General features: G+C 51.7%; 2 protein-coding genes across 3 annotated transcripts in view; both read right to left on the reverse strand.

Annotated features, from left to right (window-relative positions):
• Positions 1–8,151, reverse strand: part of SYN1 (synapsin I) — a 43,834-nt gene extending 35,683 nt beyond the window's left edge. Inside the window, exon 1 of one of the 2 annotated variants that reach the window (XM_065900955.1) lies at positions 7,647–8,151. In XM_065900955.1, coding sequence (XP_065757027.1) covers positions 7,647–8,023 — 377 coding nt within the window. In that variant the 5' untranslated portion in view covers positions 8,024–8,151. The remainder of the gene's footprint in view (positions 1–7,646) is intronic. The other variant, XM_065900953.1, reaches the window with a different exon arrangement.
• Positions 8,152–12,230: 4,079 nt separating this feature from the next.
• Positions 12,231–17,671, reverse strand: CFP (complement factor properdin). The gene is made up of 9 exons (XM_065900962.1): positions 17,517–17,671; positions 17,283–17,433; positions 15,925–16,100; positions 15,282–15,452; positions 14,953–15,144; positions 14,589–14,762; positions 14,146–14,337; positions 13,875–13,986; positions 12,231–12,460 (listed from the first exon to the last, which is right to left on the reverse strand). The coding sequence occupies exons 1-9, from the start codon at positions 17,590–17,592 to the stop codon at positions 12,310–12,312; spliced, it is 1,395 nt and encodes a 464-aa protein (XP_065757034.1). The 5' UTR covers positions 17,593–17,671; the 3' UTR covers positions 12,231–12,309.
• Positions 17,672–19,070: the final 1,399 nt, after the last annotated feature.

The following is a 19,070-nucleotide window of genomic DNA, read 5'->3' on the forward strand; positions in this document are numbered from 1 at the left end:
ACTTAAGTCTGGAAAACCAACCAGCTGACTCTATTCTATGGGAGGGCCCAGAGGATATACCCGACTTACAAAGTGAGGAATACGTTGGTGAGAGTGGCACCAGCCATGTTGAGAAGCACAGTGGACATAAGGTCATAAATGAAGTCCTGGTCCAGGTCCTGCTCATAGTGGGTACGTTGGGTCCACAGGTCCACCTAGTGGTCACTTTCCCCAGCTCACAAATACATAATTGGAATGGACATATCTGTAGTTTTCAGAACCCCTACACGAGTTCCTTGGCCTGCCGGGGCAGAGCTATGGTAGTGGGGAAGTTCAAATGGATGCCTCGGAAATTATACCCGCCTCCCCTGATCAAAACTGTAAATCAAAGACAATATTGTATCTATCCTAGGGGTGATGGTGGAAATTAGTGCTCCTCTGAAAGAGCTAAAGGATGCAGGGGTGTTAGTCCCATCATATCTCCACTGAATTAACCAGTTTGGGCCCTGAGGAGGCTGGATGGATCCTAAAGAATGTAGACTACTGCGAGCTCAACCAAGTGGTAGCCTTGATTGAAGCTGCTGTACTGGTCATGCTGTCATTGCTGGAGCAAATTAAAGGATCTCAGGTACAGCAGGTGGGCACTGATTTAGTGAATGACTGCTTTTCTATCCTGATCAGAAGAGAGGATCAGAGACATTTCACACTCATATGGGACTGACCACAATATATATTGATGGTCTTGCCATAGGGCTATGTTATCTTTCTCACCCTATGTCATCATATAGTCCAAGAGGACATGGACCACCTCTACATCCCAGAGAATATCACACTGGACTACTATATCGATTACATCATATTGATTGGCCAAGATGAGCAGGAGATGGTTAGCACATTGCCTTGATAAGACACATGCACTTCAGAGGGTGGGAGATAAACCCTGAAAAGACTCAGGGTCCTGCCACATTAGTGCGATTTTTAGGGATTCAGTGGGTCAAGTTATGCCAGGACAGCCCCTCCAAATAATCGTGCAAAGCATTGCATCTTGCACCTTCCACCATGAGGAAGGCCTCTTCAGGTCCAGAGGAGAGGTCTCTTTAGGTACTGGAGGCAGCGTATTCCACACCTGGAAATGCTGTTCCGATCCATATTTCAGGTAACACGTAAGGCTGCCAGCCCTGAGCAGGTCCAGGCTGTGGTGTGAGCAGTCTTGCCACTCAGGGCATATGATCTGGCAGATCCTACAATACTGGATAGTGGGGAAAATGCAGTGTGGCGCTTATGGGATGCCTGAGTGGGAGGCCCCTGGTGTTCTGGAGCAAGGCCATGCCATCTGCAGCAGAGAATTACACAGCTTTTGAGAAACAAATCCTGGTGTAGTACTGGGCCCTGAGAGAGACAGAATGCTTGACCGTGGGGTGCCAAGGACCCACGTATCCTGGTGCCTATTATGAGCTGGGTCCTGCCAGGCCCACCAAGTAATGAAGTCAGATGGGCCCAGGAGCCAGGATCGACCCCAGCAGGACCATGCAAGCTGCCTGAGCAAGTAACCCGGATGCCCGTGTCATCCACACTGTTGTGTTAGTGCCTCCCTCAGCTCACTAAGGCAACACCTTACAACCAGCAGATGAAGGAAGAAAAAGCCTAAGCTTGGTTCACAAATGGGTTGGCTTGGTACGTGGGTGGAAGCCAAAAATGGACAGTGACGATGCTATAGCCCCACTCAGAGTGGTCTTGAAAAACAGTGGCAAAGCTCCCAATGGGCAGAGCTCTGGGCTGTGCACCTGGTCATCTATTTTGTGGGGAAAGAGAAGTGACCCAAGATTCGAATACATATTCACTGATGGGCAGTGGTAAATGGCTTGGCTGATTAGACAGAGGCCTTGAATGAACAATATTGGAAGATCAGGAAAAGGAGGTCTGGGACACCGAAATGTGGGTGGATGTACGGGAGTGGAGATGAAACAGAGTGAGGATTGAAGATCTTTGTATTGTGTGTTAACACCCACCAGATAGCATCCACCCTGGAAGTGGCACTAAGCAGCCAGGTAGACAGAATGACTCAGCCAAATGATGTCAGCCAGCTTCTAGAATCAGCCAGTGCTGGCAGATGGGCACACGTATGAAGTGGCAAGGGTAACAGAGACAGAGGCAGCATGTGAGGCCTATGGCATTATTGCTGAATGTCCAAACTGCCAGCACCAGAGACCAATATTGAGTCCCTGACACAGCACCATCCCTCAAGAAGACCAACCGGCCACTCCATGGCGAACTGACTACACTGGGCTCCTTCCACTCGGGAAAGAGTAATGACTGATTTTGACTGGAATATTCTATATATGGGTTTGCCCTTCCTGACTACAGGACCTTAGCCAGCATCCCCGTCCAAGGGCTTACATAATATTTCATCCACCAGTATGGGATCCCGCATAACATTGCATCAAACTGAAGGAAACACTTTACAGCAAAGGAGGTGCAAAAGTAAGCCCACGACCATGGAATCAACTGATGACATTATATACCGCACCACCCAGAAGCTGCTGGCCTGATAGAGTGAAAGAACAACGTGGTGTAGCCACAGCTAAGACCTAAGCTTGCAGGTGATACCGTGCAGGAATGGGATACCATCCTCCAAAACACGGTGTACATGCTAAATCTGTTGTTTGTGCTGTGCTCTTTAGAGGTAGAATACACCGGTCTGGGGACTTGGAGGTGAAAGTAGGAGTGGCCCAGCTTACCATCAATTCCAGTGATCCACTTTTGGAATGTGTGCTTCCTGTTCCCTCAGGGTTCTGCAAGGTTAGAGGTCCTGGTTTTCCAAGGGGGAACACTGCTACCAGGGGACACAGCAAGAATCCCATTACCTTCTAAGCTTTGACTGCTACCTGGACACTTCAGGCTTCTCATGCCAACGGAATGGAACACGAGTCACTGTCTTGGCAGGGGCACGTGACCCTAATCATCAGGAGGAGATAAGGCTGCTGTTACACAGTGGGGGCAGGGAGGAATACGTTTGGCCCCCAGGTGATCTGCTTGGGCATCTGTCGGTACTCCTTGCTTAACATTGATGGCAAATGGACGAGTACAGCAGCCACAGCCTGAGGGGATGGCGACCAAGAGCTCAGGGATCCCTCAAGGATGAGGGAATGGATCACTCACCAGATAAGCCACTGAGACCAAGGGGGGGGGGTGCTAGCCGAGGGTGAGGGGAATCTAGAATGTGAGGTAGAGGAAGGAATGCATCATTTACTTATGCCACATTTATCAACTATGGCAGTGGAGGCTGTAGTTTGTCCAACTAACTGTGCTCTTTCAAGTGTCCCCCAGAAAACAAGATCAATTAGAATCCTGGAAACGCTGTTCCCAGATGGGTGAACTTACTTCTAAAAAGCAAGTGAATCTGAGCAGTCCAGGGGGTAGGCTGTGCGCTCCACCCAGATCTTCACACTCCTCCTTCTTGTCACATCTGTCCCCCAGCTTCTGGGAATACCTGCTGCTGAAGGCTCACAGTGCTGTCCGTCCCTGGGAACTGCCCTCTGCAGCAGGGACTCACCTTCCGCAAGATTATGCCTCCTCCCAGAGGGCAGCCTGCAGCCAATGACTGACTGATGCAGGACTACAAAAGCCTGGCCACCCCATCTCAACGGGGACAACTCTGAAGGGTCATCCCAGCTCCAGAGCTCCCCAGATGATCGGCTGGGACAACTGTTGTGAAGCATCACAGCTCAGCCTTTCCTTCTGCCAAATCCTGCTTCCCCCACTCCTCCCCTGCAACAGGTGTTATTCCCAAGAGCTCTCTCCGATCAATCTGCACACAAATATCAGAGTCTCAGGGTCTGCTTCCAGGAAAGTCTAAGAAAAGAAGCCACAAGAAGAAATATATAACCCACCATATACATATTTACATAATAACCCATCCTATATATGTAATATATATTATATAAGACATATAATGTACAGAAAATTTAATATAGGATGTCTTATATAACATATTGCATATTATATATTATGTGTTACATTACCTAGAATGTGTATAAATATACATATATTAGAATGAAAGTTTCAGTAAATAATTACCTTTAGTATTTGCAATGGAGTCTGATATTTCCTATTCTATTCCATTTCATGAAGAAAAACGTACACATATATAAGTATTATATACTATAAACTCATTATATAACAAATGTATTAGAGAATATACATAATATATATGGTATACATTATTGATTACATTTCTTATTGGAGTAACAGTTTCAGTTTCATTAAATAATAATTGCACTTACTATGTGCAATATACTCTGTTACTATTTTCATGTATCGATATTATTATTTATCATAGTTCTACTTTCATTTCATGAAGAAAATGAAATGCTGGTCACAAGCCAAGAGGTGACCCACAGCCGAAAAAAACACTGGACTAAATTATCTGTAAAAAGAGGTGACAAGTCTCAACTGAGTCTGCAACTTTAAACCACACAGGACTCAAGACCCAGGAAGGAATGAGAGTGGTGAGGTTTGGTGGGAAGGGCATCAGACTGTACTTAGGTGTACAATCCATTACAGAGTTTGCACAACTCCTCCTTTATTCCAGGCTGAAATCCCTAAGCTTGCGTGGTTCTGAAGGTCTGCAAGTTGGTGATGCAGAGGTCTCTGTTCCTCACACTGAACCTGGTGTAACAGGCTCTCTCCCTTTGCCCACCCCACCCCACCTATAGCAGACACTAAATAAATGGTTGCTAGGTTGACTGGAAGAAAAGACTGGAGTGGCTGCTGGGATAAAGGAGGGCTTTTGGGATACAGAAGTGGAAGGGAAGAATTGTTCACAGAATTCAGCAGATGCTCAATAGATGCTCGCTAGACAAGTTAGAAGAAAAAAGTGGAAAACACTGGAGTTGTGATTATGGAAAGGGGAAGGGCCTTGTCAGTAGTCAGTAGATAATTAATAAATGCTTGATGGAACGAAGGAAAAGGCAGCAAGGGACCTGCCTGGAGGGTCGAAGTGAAGAAGGAAAGTCTAAAGGAGGGTGGTTACCAATATACAGCAGGGGCTTCATTAAGGTTTGTTGACTTCAATAGAGCAAATTTAGCCAGGAAGATGGCATCTGTGTGAGTGGGTGTTAGTGAAGGAATTACAACACGTGTTCAATAAATGCTTTATGGATTGAGGGAGAAGAGAGTGGAGGAGTCTGCTGCAGGGAGGGGAATGTCGTTGTTTGAACGGGACACAGTAAAAGAGTGATAAATGCTTTTTGGATTAATTGGGGGAAAAGGGCAGTTGGGAAGATGGCTACTATGTGGGGGAGGGAACCTAGCCAGAAAATAGTAGGTACACATCATGAGCTTTCGGTTGTGTCGTGTGAAATGCAGGATGGAGATTGTCGAAGGGGGAGTTAGGGCTACAGGAGGGGGAGAAGAGGCACTGAATATGGGGTTCTCAGTAGTATACAGTAAGTGTTCATTAAAAGATTGTTGGGGCTGAGTGGAGGAGAAAGTATGGAGAATACAGCTGGTGGTTGGGATTAGAAGGAAAGGGAACTGAGGAGGGTTCATCCTAGTATATAGTAGTGCTTAGTAAATGCCTCCCATACTCTTAAACATGGAAAGTATGCAATAAATATCTGTAGAATGAATAAATAGAGAGAGCTCTAAATAGAGCCAAAGGCTTCTGGGTAGGGGCTCCTGGGGAGAGGGGTGACTAACCAGTAAAGAGGTGGTACTCAATAAATTCAGGCGGAGAGAGAGCTCTTGAGACAAGGGAAGGAACTTCCAAGCTTGGCAAGAGGAAGTTGTGAATGGCTCTTATATAGTAGGTGCTCAGTAAGCGTTTACTGGCTTAAATAGAAAAAAAGGCCCTTTGGGGTATAGACTTAAGATTGGGAGAGGGAATCCTAGCGATACTGAAGGGAGTGGGAAAAGGGTAACCCTTCTAAATTTGGTTCTAGATTTATTGAAGGAAAGGACCCTGGGGAGAGGCTTTATGATTGGCACAGGTTATCCTAGGAGTAAAGAAGGGGAATCTACTTCCTACGCACGACAGGTACTGCATACGTGCTCACTGGACCCACTGGAAGAAAGGCACTTTGGGGAGGAGGTGTGACTATAGAACACACAGAAGGCACTCCATCAATGCTCACAGGAGCTGTTAGAAGAAAAGGCCTTTGGGGGAAGGTGATTTAGAATCGAGCACCTGGCAGACAATGACTAAATGCTCACTGGATCCATTAAAAGAAAAGGTCTTTGGGGAAGGGGAGTGGCTAGAGATGGGCATATCATCATTGGATCCATTGGAGGAAAAGTCTTTGGGGGAAGGGGAATGGGGATATAGTAACTTGATTTATGTAAGCTTGATTCTCCATTCTTGGGAGGAAAGGCTTTTATGGAGAAGGCACAGAATCAGGCACACAGTGGGTGTGCCACAAATGCTCCAGGAGTGATTTTTTAAAAAGGTCTTTGGAAAGAAAGATTGAAACGGTGCACGCAGTAAGTGCAGATATATGATCACTATTAATTGGAGGCAAAGGCCTTTATGGAGAAGGTCTAAGGTTGGGTCATGCAGATGGTGCTCAATATATACAGACTGAAGCCACTGGAGGAAAAGGCATTGGGAAAAGGGTCTGGGGTGAGGTAAACAGCAGGCACTCAATAATTGCTTTTTGAATACAATGAAGGAAAGAGCCTTTAGAGAAGGCTCACACCTTTAGATCAGGCAGTTGATAAATGCTAAGTGGGTCCACCAAAGGAAAGGTCTTTGAAGAAGTAGCTTGAGAACAGGGGATAAGGGAGGCACTCAAATGAATGCTTTCTAGATCCGTTGTAGGAAAAGGATTTGGAGCAGAGAGTCTGAAGATGAGCCCCACACAGAAGGTTCAAAAATGCTCATAGAACTCACTTGAGGAAAATATGTTTGAGGAAGGGGCTTGGGGTGGGGCATACACCAGGCACTTAATACATGCTTCCTAGGTCCTTTGGAGAAATAGGCTCTTAGAGAGGGGGACTGAGTTGGGGCACACAGAAGGCATTCAATAAAGGCTCACAGGATCCATTAAAGGCAACGCTTTGGGCGAGAATCTGGGATGGGATACACAGCAGGCACTCAATCAGTATTTAGTGAATAGTTTAAAAGGTTTTTGAGGTAAGGGCTGGGTTGCGGGCACATAGCGCACTCTGGATACATGCTCACAAGATCAGAGAAGGCCTTAGGGCAAGGACCGAGGGGGACAAGACACATATCAAGCTCTCAACGAATGTTCACAAAATTCACGTAAGCCAAAGGCCTTGAGGAAGGGCTCCCACTGAGGCACACTCCAGGTACTTGATAAATGCTCACAAGATCCATTAGAGGACAAGACCTTTGGGCACGGGTTGGGGGTGCAGGGCACATCAGGCTCTTGATTGCTCACAGGATATACTGAAGTCAAGGCTTTTGGGAAGGAGGCACACAGCAGGCGCCCGATAACTGCTCCCTGTATGGATCTAGAAGGTCTGGGTTGGGGGAGGGGGGAGGCAAGGGCGGGGCACACATGAAGCGCTTCGCATAATAATTTAAAGGAAAAGGGTTTGGGCGAGGGGGCCAGGCACAGGGCACACAAGCGGCGCTCGATAATTGCTCATGATGGAATGATCTGGGGACCCAGAACCGCGGGGGGACGTCCGCAGCAGTGGCTTACCAGTCGGTGTGGGGCTCGTCGATTACCAGCAGCACCCTGGCGGCAGCGCCCCCACGGCCTGCGCCCCCAGAGCCGCCGCCCACTTGCTCGCTGAAGGTGGCGGCCGCGGCCGCCGTGGTCTGCTTGACCGCATTGGACAGCGACGAGAAGAAGCCACCGCCCCCAGAGGACCCGGGGCTAGGGGCAGCCGGAGAGGCCACGGGGGCTGCCGATGAGGCCCTCTCAGCAGTGGCGGTCGCAGGACCGGGCGTGGCTCCCGGGCTGGGGGCAGCGGGCGGCGGCGGGGGCGGCTGCGGGCGCTGCAGGTCTGTCATGTACCCATTTGGCAGATTGGCCATGAAGTTGCTGTCCGACAGGCGGCGCCGCAGGTAGTTCATGGCTGCGACGCGGGGCAGGGGGTCCTAGGAGCAGTCTGGTCAGGACCGCGGGGGCGGACCGCGCGGGGCCCAGGAGCACAGCTGTGCTCTCAGGCACGACGCGACTCTTCCGCTGCCCGCTGCAGACTGAGGCAGCGCTGAGTCGCCGCCGCCGCCGCAGCGCGGATGGTCGCGCCCGTGACCCCCTCTTTCGCGCCCCGCGTGGTGCAGTCCGGCTGGGCCGGTGGCGGCGCGGACGCGACCAAGGCGACTGGGAAGGGGAGTTTGCGGAGGAGCGGGGAGTGACGTCAGCGCGCCTTCAGGGCTGGGGTGGCGGTGGCGCGCGCCGGCAGGCGGGGGCGAAGGCACTGTCCGTGGTGCTGAAGGCGTCATTGCGCAAGCGCCACGCCGCATCCTGTCTCCCCTCCCCCGCCTCCGATTGGGGATGCGCAATTTGGGGAGTGGGGGCGGGGTGGGTGTTTGTCCGGAGGGTCCGGGTGGGTGCGTCAGGCAAGCCCCCACCCCGCCTCATCCTGGTCTTCACACGCACTCGCACTCACACACAGGACCCTCCGCAGATACTCGGTTTCCAGTGTTGATATTCACCACAGGAGGCATTTGGCGGGGTGGGAACACCCGGAGACTCAAAAGTAGAGAAATAACCCCCTCACGGCGAGGGTTGGGGGTCACATGCAGTACTCCGCGAGATCAGTTTCCCACGTCCACATAGGCTCAGCTAGGCAGAGAGATGCATGCGGGGGTGGTGTAGACAGCATCAGACAGGGGGACGTGGACACTTGTGGGGAGTACATACCCTTGCGCTGGGCGGGGGGCTGGAGGCATACAGGGAATGCCGCATATGTGGAGAAACATAGACACACACAAAAGTAAGGAAACATACGGAGGCATGTGCAGAGAGAGAACACACTGATCTAGGTATCTATACAGACACACATAAGCCCAGGGTAACAGTCATGGACATGCATGCATACATGCATGCAAATACGCCTAAACACGCACACAGGCACCACTCGGACACACGGAGCCCCAGGGAAACTCACATGAGCATGCACACCGAGACAAAACACACCCACAGACAATCATGGACAAACCTAGATCTCCACACAGACACATTTCCTGAAGCTCTAGCCTTGATGTGTGTTCACCTCCCCACCTCACCCCCCTACACACACACTTGGCCTGTAGGTCCCCATCCGTTTGCCCTGGACACAGTCAAAGACCACGATAATAACCATCTGGCATTGTCAGTGCCCAAGGCCATCTTCCTCTGCACCAGAGAACTTTCCACAGACAGAGGCAGACCCATCCTAGGGTATGCAAACTGTAGGTGCCAAATAGTGTTTGCCACGTGAGCAAATGATCCTTATAGGTTGGGCAGAGGTGGGCTGTGGAAGCTCCTGTAAGATCCTGACTACAATGAAAACACAAATCCATTTAAAAATAATCGTTTGTTGACCGAGTGTACCCAATCCTCACTACAATACTATGCAGCGGGTAATATGATTTCCATTTTACAGATGGAATCCACGAACTCCAATTCATTCCCAAAGGGTCATGCTCACTTTGTGATCCATACATTTGTTTTTTTCTTTTAAGAATGTGCCAGAAAGAGGTGTCAGTGTGGCTGGAACAAAGTGAGTGAGGGAGATTGTGGCAGGAGATGGGGTCAGAGAGGTTAGCAGGGACCAGATGGAGCAGGGCCTTGTGGGCCATGGTGAGCGATAAATGGTGGACCAAGTGAGGTGGAAGAAGATATGGCAAGAAGTAGGCATATTTAGAGTCCCTTGTGCCATCAGGATTTTCAAGTGAATCATCCACTTATTCATTTATACATTCTTCATTCATTAAAGCTTTGGCCTGTTTAAACAAGGTCATGGTGTGAGGTCTGGAGTCAGAGAGCCTGGGTTCAAACTGGGCCTCCATTATACTCTTAATAAAGTAACTTACCGGCTTCTGAAACTTGGCTTCCTCATCTGTAAAAATGATCACCCGACCCAACTCTAAGAGGGTGGGGGTGGGGGAGTGCTGTGACCTCTGCCAGGAATGTCCTTTCCTTCTCTCTCTCAAGGATCATCTTTTGCCTAGGCCTCCAGGAAGTCCCCTCTTCCCTTAGGCTCTCACAGTCCACTATCTCTGTTCCCTCCTCCATCGCAGCCAGCTTCAGTCCACCTGCAGGCCTCTGCTTTGGCCGTTCCCTCCCCCTCTCATGGATACCCTCTCTGGCATCCCATATCCCAGTGTTCCCCAAATGGGGAACTCTCCAGAAATTGGGTATCTCCCAACATTTTGAAGTATGTGCTCCCCAGTTTTTGCTCAGTAACACAAGCAAACAAGCTCTGCTGGGCCCGTGGTGCCCTCTCTGGGGGATGGGAGCAGCTGCAGGTCTACAGATCTTTCTGGCTCCTCTGGGAGTGAGAAGTTGGGCTCCTTAGGAATCTGTCTCCAGTCTGCCTCTTCCCAGTAGCCCCATTGCCAGGTTCCTAGTACTCATGTCCCCCAGTGTCATTCCCTTTCTCCAGGTGGCTCATTTTCCAGAAATTAATTTTTTTGTACACTGTTTCGCAGAAGAACGAAGATTCCCCTGACCCCCACCCAAGGAGTGTCTCAACTCCCTGAGGCAGAGGTAAGGCTCCTCTGTACTGGCTTCATCTTCTCCAACAGGAAGACACATACAGAAGGGGCTCCAAGAATGTATTTCTTTGTTGTGCATTGGTAAGCAATGACTCTGAAACACACACACTTGACATATGTTCGTAATCAGTATTGTACCCATGTTTATAACTCACACATACACATTCATGCCACTTTAATGAGCATGTACACACACCCACACTCCTATAACTTACACATTGTTATGTGCACACGGTTGTAACTTCACACGCACTCCACATACACTTAATTCCTGCACAGACCCATAGGTCTGCATATCACACATTCACAGAGATATGTGCCTCATAACGCACACATAGAGCCAAATTTCCACTTTCTTATAAACACATATTTTTCTCATACCCTGGCAGTAGCACCGGAACCCCTCACATCACTCCATTCCACATACATTTATCCCGATTTCATCTTCACCCCAATCCATCAGTTGACCCATTTTACACGAGGGAAAATTGACCCAGAGAAGTGAGCGCCCTGACAGACTCCGGGTGTCACAGATTTCCCATCCGAAGCCTCCCACACAGATGTGCCCCTCCACTCATAGGACAAAGTCCTAAACTCTGTTCCTGACATGGTGTTTCAAAAACGTCCAGCCCACTACCTATCTGTGCCTGTTTCCTCCTTGGTAAAACGAGGATAATAATATTGACCTCATATGTTCATTGTGGATTAAATGAATTCATGCTATGGAAAGTCTTAAAACACTACCAGGCACACAGCCTGGGTTTGTTCCCTTTACTGTGGAGACACACACGGCTCTGACTCTTCTTCCCCATCCCCCATGATGTCCAGCGCTATTGTTAGTATACAGTAGGCGTTGGTAAGTGTTGAATAAAATGTTCGAATGAAAGGATCACCCATTCTAGTCTGTTCCCTTGCTTAGATGTCCTCCCCTTCTACCAGCCCTACTCCACCCGATGCCCAGACTTAGCTCTAGTACACCGTAGATGCTAATAAGTGTTGAATGAATGAACAAATGCTAAAGGAATGTGTCTGAGCGTCTTGGGGGGCTCCTCCTGGCAGATGCTGACTCTAGCTTCTCTTTGCCCCTGTCCCAGCTCAAAGCACCTCGTAGGCACTTCCTCGGTCCGCCCCCCGCCTCGCGGGAGCTATTTGTCGCCGCTAATTGCAGCGTTGGAGCTGGGCTGTTGGGAGTGGGTGCGTGCAGGTGTTCGCTCAGTTGGGCGCCAACCCCTGCCAGGCCTCATTGCCAAATGACGCGGAATTCGCCAGCGGAGGGAGCTTTAGGAGCGGGGAGATGGAAAACAAGCACTCCGACCAATCAGAAAGTGCCTGCCAGGGAGGGTAGCCAATCAGGAAGCCCGTAATTCGTAAATCGGGACTCTGCAGAGGGACGTGCTGGGTGACCCGGGGCACTGCGGGGAAGAGGGGCAGATACCAGGGCTACAGCAGGAACGGACACTCGCCTTCACTCCTGTCACACCGTGGCCACGGTGGAAAATACTGTTTTCCACCACAGGCCACTGCGACTTTGCCTGTGCTGCGCTCTTTGGCCTAGAAGATGCCATGGCCCCACTCCTGGGGAAGAGACTGGTTTATTGAAGTCTGAGAGGTCAGGGGGTCAGAGTGGAAGAGAGAGATGTTAGAGCTTCTCATCCTCAGGGTTCTTCGCAGGGAGGCACGTGTAGACATGGCCGTTTCTCCTCCACCACCACCTTCTGCCCTTGCAGCACATCGCACAATGCCGACGGTTTCCCCCAGAAGGTCACATTCTTCTCACCCTGACCTTCGACCATGGTAACGGTGGGCCTGGTGCGTTAGGGGTGGGGGATGAAGGCGAGAAGCTCAGGGAAGGCAAGAATGCATTCAACAAACTCTTATTGAGTGCCTACTGTGTGCCCAACACGATTTATTTTTAAGCTGTGAGATATTGGGCAATTTCTTTATCTCCCCTGTACCCCAGTTTTCTTCATCTGAAAAATGGGAATACTAGTAATACCCACCTCACTGGGCTGAGTAAGGATAAATGAGTTGATTCAGGTAAAGTGCTCAGAGTCATGTCGGGTACACAGTAAGTGCTCAATAAATGCTGGTAATTATTTGTTGATATGAGCTACCTTCTCTCACCTCTAAAACCTTTTATTTATTTCCCCATTGCCCACTGGAAAAAACCCAAATGCCTTGCCCTGGCATTCAAGCCTTGCTGTTAGGCACAAATCCCTGCCCCCAAGTCAATCTCTAGTTCTCTCTTCCACTTTATTCAAAGCCGCATGTCCAAAATGGTCTTTGCCTGGGTTATCTGTCCCACTAGGCAAGCTCTCCACTCACTCCCATTCCGATTCTCTCAATCAGTCCTTTCTCCATTCATTCCCTCCCTCTGTCAAGCCCTTCATGCCTCCATTCAACACCCCTAACTCATCTTCTGGACCCACTCTACACCCCAAACCCAGAGACCAGATGGCAGGCTTTCCACGAGTTGGGAAGAGGCCACTTAATCTAGTAGTTTGATGCATGTGGAAATAAGGAAGGGATAAGTGAGTGTTTTAACCCTCTCCAACACCTGGGCCACCCTGGCCACCTGGAAACACTTCGGGCAGCTGATCACCTGTGTCCAGGACTCTGCTCACACAGTTTTGATGGTGGGAAAGCCTTCCCCAACCCCCTCCTGCCAGGGGAGGCCCAATCAGCTTCCTGGACCCAGACTGAGGTGGCAGTCCCTTTTCCACACACCAACCATTTCTCAGATGCCTTCTGTCAGGGCCCAGCAGACCTGGATCCCGTGGGGGAATCCATGGGATCTGGGTTCTGTGTGTCTGCAACGGTTGTTACCCAAAAGGCCTTAGAGTGCTTTGGGGCACGGGTGACTGAGGGAATGAGAAAGTGAATGGAGGCATGAGTGACTGAACGAGCAAGTCAAAGCTTGGGTAATTGAGGGGGCAGAGCACATGGACACAGGAAGGACGGAGTGAATGGGAGAATGGCTGAGTGACTGAATGAGTCACTGAAGGGCACGGAGGCTACTGATTCTCCCCTCAACATCCTCTTTCTCAGCTTCTTCTTTAGTTTCTCCCCTCTTCCTACAGCTGGGAGATGGCACTCAGCCAGACAGGCACCTATGGACCCAGTGGTGGAAGCCCTGGTTGGGGGTGGCCAACTCTCCCACCCTGACTGCCACCATATCAATATCAAGACCCCTTCCAAGGCGCACTGCCCCCTCACTCACGAGAATTTGGGGAGCGTGGCCTTGCAGAGGCGCTGGCGGGTGCGGTTGGGGTTGGGTCCACACGGAGGCATGCACAGCCCCCAGGTACTCCACTCCGACCAGGAGCCTTTCCCTGCCAGGAGGGGAGGGGTTCCCGAGTCAGAATTAGAGGTCTTGGTGGGGTGATGAGAGAGAGGCTGCAGGGACATGCGGTCTGCGGCACAGAGTCAGAAAGCCCCTGTCCCTGCACGGGCTGCTGCACGCTCACAGCATGGTCTCTGGGGGCACTCACAGAGGCAGCGCTGGATGTTGTAGCAGTGCCGGATATCCTGTTGTTCCCCCTTACATCGCTGTCCGTCAAACTTGCGGCCCTTGCAGAGCCTGGAGCGGGTCTGCTGGCCTGGGATCTCCTGGCAGCTGATGTGTTTTATGCTCCGGCGGATGCAGGTGCTCCACTCCCCCCAGAGCTCCCACTCTCCGTTCACTGCAGAGACAGGGGCAGCTGGGCTTGCACCAAAGAAAGGAGCCAGCAAGGGTGTTCAGAGGAAGGAATGGGGGCTGGGAGATGGGGTGGGAATGATCAGATGTGGGAAAGGGGCATCAGAATTGGAACCAAGGCATCGGAGCCAGGAATGGAGGAATTAGAGACAGGAACAAGGCATTAACAGTGGGAACTGGGCAGCAGAGATGGGTGGGGGGCTTAGGCATAGAAATGGTGCATCTTGGGGTACTGACCAGGGCAGTGCATGGCCGTGTTGCAGATGTGGGTCCGGGTGGCATCACCGACACAGAAGGGGCCCCCGTGCTGGGGCACAGGGTGATCACATGTCCGTCGTTCCCGGGTCTGACCCAGGCCGCAGGTCACAGGGCAGGGGCTCACAGCACTCCATGGCCCCCAGCCACCAGCCACTGTTGGGGGAGACAGGAGTGAGGAGAAAGGCCACCTCAATCTCCCCCCTCAGCCCCTAGACTCTTGAGATGGACTGCCCCCAAACGAAGAGCTCCATGGTCACATGGTCTCGGATCGCTGTCCCTTGAAATGGCAGAGCATCTGTGCCTAAATCAAGAGCAGAGTGTCAGAGGCCTCATCCCCGAGTACCTGGGCAGGGTGGCAGGCCAGTGCAGGCCCGCTGCTCAGAGGATGACCCTGGGCAGGGATTCCCAGGAGGCTGCGTGGAGGGCTCAGGTGCAGAGCATGTGCGGCTTCGTCTCTCCTCAGATGCCTTGGGTCCATTGTGGCAGGTGCCTGAGCAAGGGCCCCAGGGGCCCCAAGCAGCCCAGGCCCCGTGTGCTGTGATGGGGTTGGGGTGGGGAGATGCCAAGTGTGGTCATGCATGCTGAAGTCCTCCCACCCTGGAAGTTCCCTGCTGTAACCCCCAGACCCACCCTGGGTGCCCACATCATTGCCCTGTGGTTGCCCTCACTCACTGGGGCAGACCTGTTTGGTGTCACAGGCCTCTGACTCCTGTGCCTCTCCTGGGCAGTGGCCCCCACACTTGGGGGTGGGGCGATCACATGCTCGACGACGAATCCGGGTCCCTTTAGAGCAGGTGACAGAGCAAGATGCCCAGGGCCCCCAGTTGGACCAACCGCCCATCTCTGTGGGAGAGAAAAGAGGGGGACAAGATGGAGGTGGTGGTGTCATTCAGGGGTCCAGGCTTCCTCATGTATCCCACATCAGCTAATCCTGTGCCCATTGTTTCTGCCACACCTGGCCCACCATCATTGCTCATCTGGACTATTGCAGTAGCCTTCACAGTGGTCCCTTTGCTTCACTACTCACCACATACAGTCTGTCGTCCTGACAGTGAGACGGATCTGTCACAACTCAAGTCGGATCATGTTTTTCCACCATCACTACATCACTCAGAGTAAAAGCCAACATCCTCACCGTGGCCCACAGGGATAAGTCCCCCTCTGATCTCACCCGCCACCACTCTCCTTCAGCCACGCCAGCCTCCTCCTCGACCTCACAAACATGAAGCACACTCCCACCCTCAGGGCTTCTGCCCTGATAGTTCCCAGTGCCGGGTAACTGACAGCGCTCGCCCGCCTTGCTGCTCCTTCTCACCAGGACAGCACGGCTTGTCCTCACACGCCTGCAGCTGCCACTGGAGGGTCCCAGGCTCCACCTTCTCGGGGCATTGCCCGCCCCAGCCTATGCAGTGCCGGTGCCGCAGCTGGGAGCCCTCCGTGCAGGTCACTGAGCAGGGGGCCCACTCGGACCACGGTGACCATTGTGGGAGCCTGCAGAGAGAAGCACACATCCCATCTTGGCACGCTCTGACAAGGATGGTGTATGGGACCACAGAGTGTGGGTAGGCACAGACAGGGGTGCGGGATAAATGTATGTGGAATGGAGTGATGAGAGTATCTACCTCTTCGTGATGCTGGGGAGGAGGTGGGCACACAGCAAATACTTAAATATCATTTACCTTCATGATCAGGAACCTGGAGTTACCCTTTGAAGTCCCCCAAGGACAGTGCCAGGCACACAGTAAACAAGTACAAGGACTAGGGGCCCAGAACTGCTGTCAGAAGCCTACCAGGCCACAGCCATGCATAGTAGCAGGCAAACAGGAAGTGCATAATAAATAGGAGCCATCATCCCAATGAGCTCAGAGACCCCATCAGAAATACCCCGGATCCAAGCCCCTGCACGGCATAATGCTAGACAGATGGGACCTGTTGACAACTAGGAGCCCAGAGCTGCCTTCAAAAATCCCCAAGCTCCCCATCCCCATGGTGTACCTGGGATATATATAGTAAAGAGTTAGAAAATATGTCTGACATACAGAGAGGGCTCAGTACACGTAAGCTGGCATCACGATTAGGAGACTAGAGTTACCCTCAGAAATCTTCTGGCTACCCCCAACCTCTGCAATGCATCTGGTATGCTGGAAGTGCTCAATGAATATGAAGTGTCGTTATAATTAGGGACCTGCAGCTGCCCTCAGAATTGCCCAAACTCTCCCCCTCCAGCAATGTGTCTGTATACAGTAAATGCTCCGTATGAGCTGTCATCACCATCTGGGGACTTGAGCTACCTTCAGAAATACCTGAGCTGCATCCCACCCACAACGCTTCTGGTATGCAGGAAGCGCTCAATACATGTAAGCCATGGCAGTTCTCAACTCGGGATGATTTTTACCTGTCTGGAGACATTTTAGTTGTTGCAAGTTGCTACTGGCATCTAGTGGGAGGCCAGGGATGCTACAAAACATCCTGCAACGCACAGGTCAGCCCTCACAACAAAGAATTTTCTGGCCCCAAATGTCAACAGAGCCGAGGCTGAGACACCCGGAGCCATGGTCACGATCAGGGCCTTGGAGCCACGCTTGAGAATCTCAGAGAAGGCCAGAGCCCAAGTTCTGGGTCGCCCTGCAGACAGTCCTTTCTGCCCCCCTCAAACCCCAGGCTCCCCCTAACCTGCACGCCATACAGAGCTTGCTGCCGGGCTCCTGGAAGGCGTAGTCAGCATTGAGACAGCAGTCTTCCGTGCTGACACCTCCCCCAAGGAGGCCCTTGCACTTGCCTGTGGATTCTTCATACTGGGTGAAGCAGAGTACAGGGTCTGAGCCTGTAACGGGTTGGGGGAGCACGGTCAGGAGTGTGGGGGGGCCCAGGCACCCCTGGGGGCCAGCCGGGCCCCCACCCACTCACCTGTGGCTGGCAGGGTGAGCAACAGCAGCGGCAGCGGTAGCAGCAGTAACCGATGGGTCTGCGCTCGGGTGGGCATGTTGGGCACTGTACTTCTGCAGCCCCGCCAGAAAGGAGGCCCGGCTTTATGTGGGCTTATCTGATCCTAGAGTCAGTGCGAAAGAGGAACCAGGGGCAGGAGGAACTAGGAGGGTGAAGGGCAGCAGTGGTGATGGGGGATGGCGGGGAGGAGAGGGTATTGTGCAGGTCTCTTCAGCTCCGACCTCTCCCTTGCCACCTGTCCCTGAGCTTCCTCCTCTCCTCTCCCCTCCCTACTTCCTGCCTCACGCTTGGTCTGTTTTGTTTGTCACTGTGTCCCCAGCACCCCAGGCCCCGCCCAGCAGCCCAGTGGCACTCAATCAATGCTCTTGGGACAAATTCTTACTGAGGGGGAAGTGGAGCCTGGAAGTTGGAAGCAAGATTGAACTCCCTCGCTGTGTGACCTTGAGCAAGTCACTTGAACCTCTGAGCCTCAGTTTCTCCACCTGTAAAATGCACGCCCTCTACCACAATGACAGGGCCAACCTCACGGGGGTGTTGAACAAGGGTGAAGTGAGCGTGGCATGCTCAGCGTGTCCCTCCTCATGGGGTGGGGTGGAGTGGGCATCGAGGTAACTACTTCATCCTCCACCCTGACTTCACCACCACCCTCCTCTTTCCTAAAAGTGAGGTTCTTTGTGGTCAGCAATGTGGAAGGGAGGTCAGCACAAGGGAAGTGAGAAGGGGAAGTGGCAAGAGTATGGGGTGGAGAATTCAGAAGGACTGAACTGGGTATATCCACTGCCCCAGGGGCCAGCTGGGGACACCCTCAGGGCCCGAGGAAGGGGATGGTTGGCTTTGCCATGTTCCATCAAGTATCTTGGGTAGGTAATACCTGCCACCCCGCCCCACCCCATACACAGGGCATGTTAGGGCATGTTGCGAAGACTGGGAGTTAAGATTTTTAAAAGTCCTTAGGCCAGTGCCTGGCATACAGCAGGTGCTGTTTGTTAAATACACTGATGCAACATCTACTGAGCAACTATTGGGTGCCAGTTGTTCTGGGCGTTGGCTGGAACAGACAACAAGACAGCCCAAAATCCTGGCCCTCAGGGGATTTATGCTCTAAAAGAGGCAGACAATAAATGTCACCTCCCTCACAGAAGCTTTCCTCAGCTTTTTGTAGGGCACCTCTCATTCTCTATCCCAGTGGCTCTCAAACCTATATGTGTATCAGAATCATCTGGAAGGTTTGTTGAATCCAGATTGCCAGGCCCCACCCCAGTTTCTGATTCTGTAGGTCCGGGGTGGGGCTCAAGAATGTGAATTTCTAACAATGTCCCAGGTGACACTGACCCTGCTGGTCGGGGACCACACCTTAAGATCCATCATTCTAGTTCCTGACCCTTTACTTTTCTTTGTGGATCTCATGTAGAAAAATTATTCTTCATAATCCTTCTCTTAATAATTAATTCCAATGCAGCCCATTTTCCATGCTCCACAGAGCCTTTTTTGTTTTTAAGTAAGTCCTAATGAGTG

This window comes from Phocoena phocoena, chromosome X (genome assembly GCF_963924675.1).
Source record: "Phocoena phocoena chromosome X, mPhoPho1.1, whole genome shotgun sequence".
NCBI classification, from domain to species: Eukaryota; Metazoa; Chordata; class Mammalia; order Artiodactyla; family Phocoenidae; genus Phocoena; species Phocoena phocoena.

What these genes read in the sequence shown, in the direction of transcription:
- CFP (XM_065900962.1), bottom strand. Translation starts at nt 17,592, where the DNA reads ATGCCCACCCGAGCGCAGACCCATCGGTTACTGCTGCTACCGCTGCCG. An exon ending in CACCAAACAGGTCTGCCCCA is followed by an intron (nt 15,145 to 15,281) that starts GTGAGTGAGGGC and finishes ACCCCATCACAG; the next exon opens with CACACGGGGCCTGGGCTGCT. An exon ending in CACGGCCATGCACTGCCCTG is followed by an intron (nt 14,338 to 14,588) that starts GTCAGTACCCCA and finishes CTGTCTCTGCAG; the next exon opens with TGAACGGAGAGTGGGAGCTC.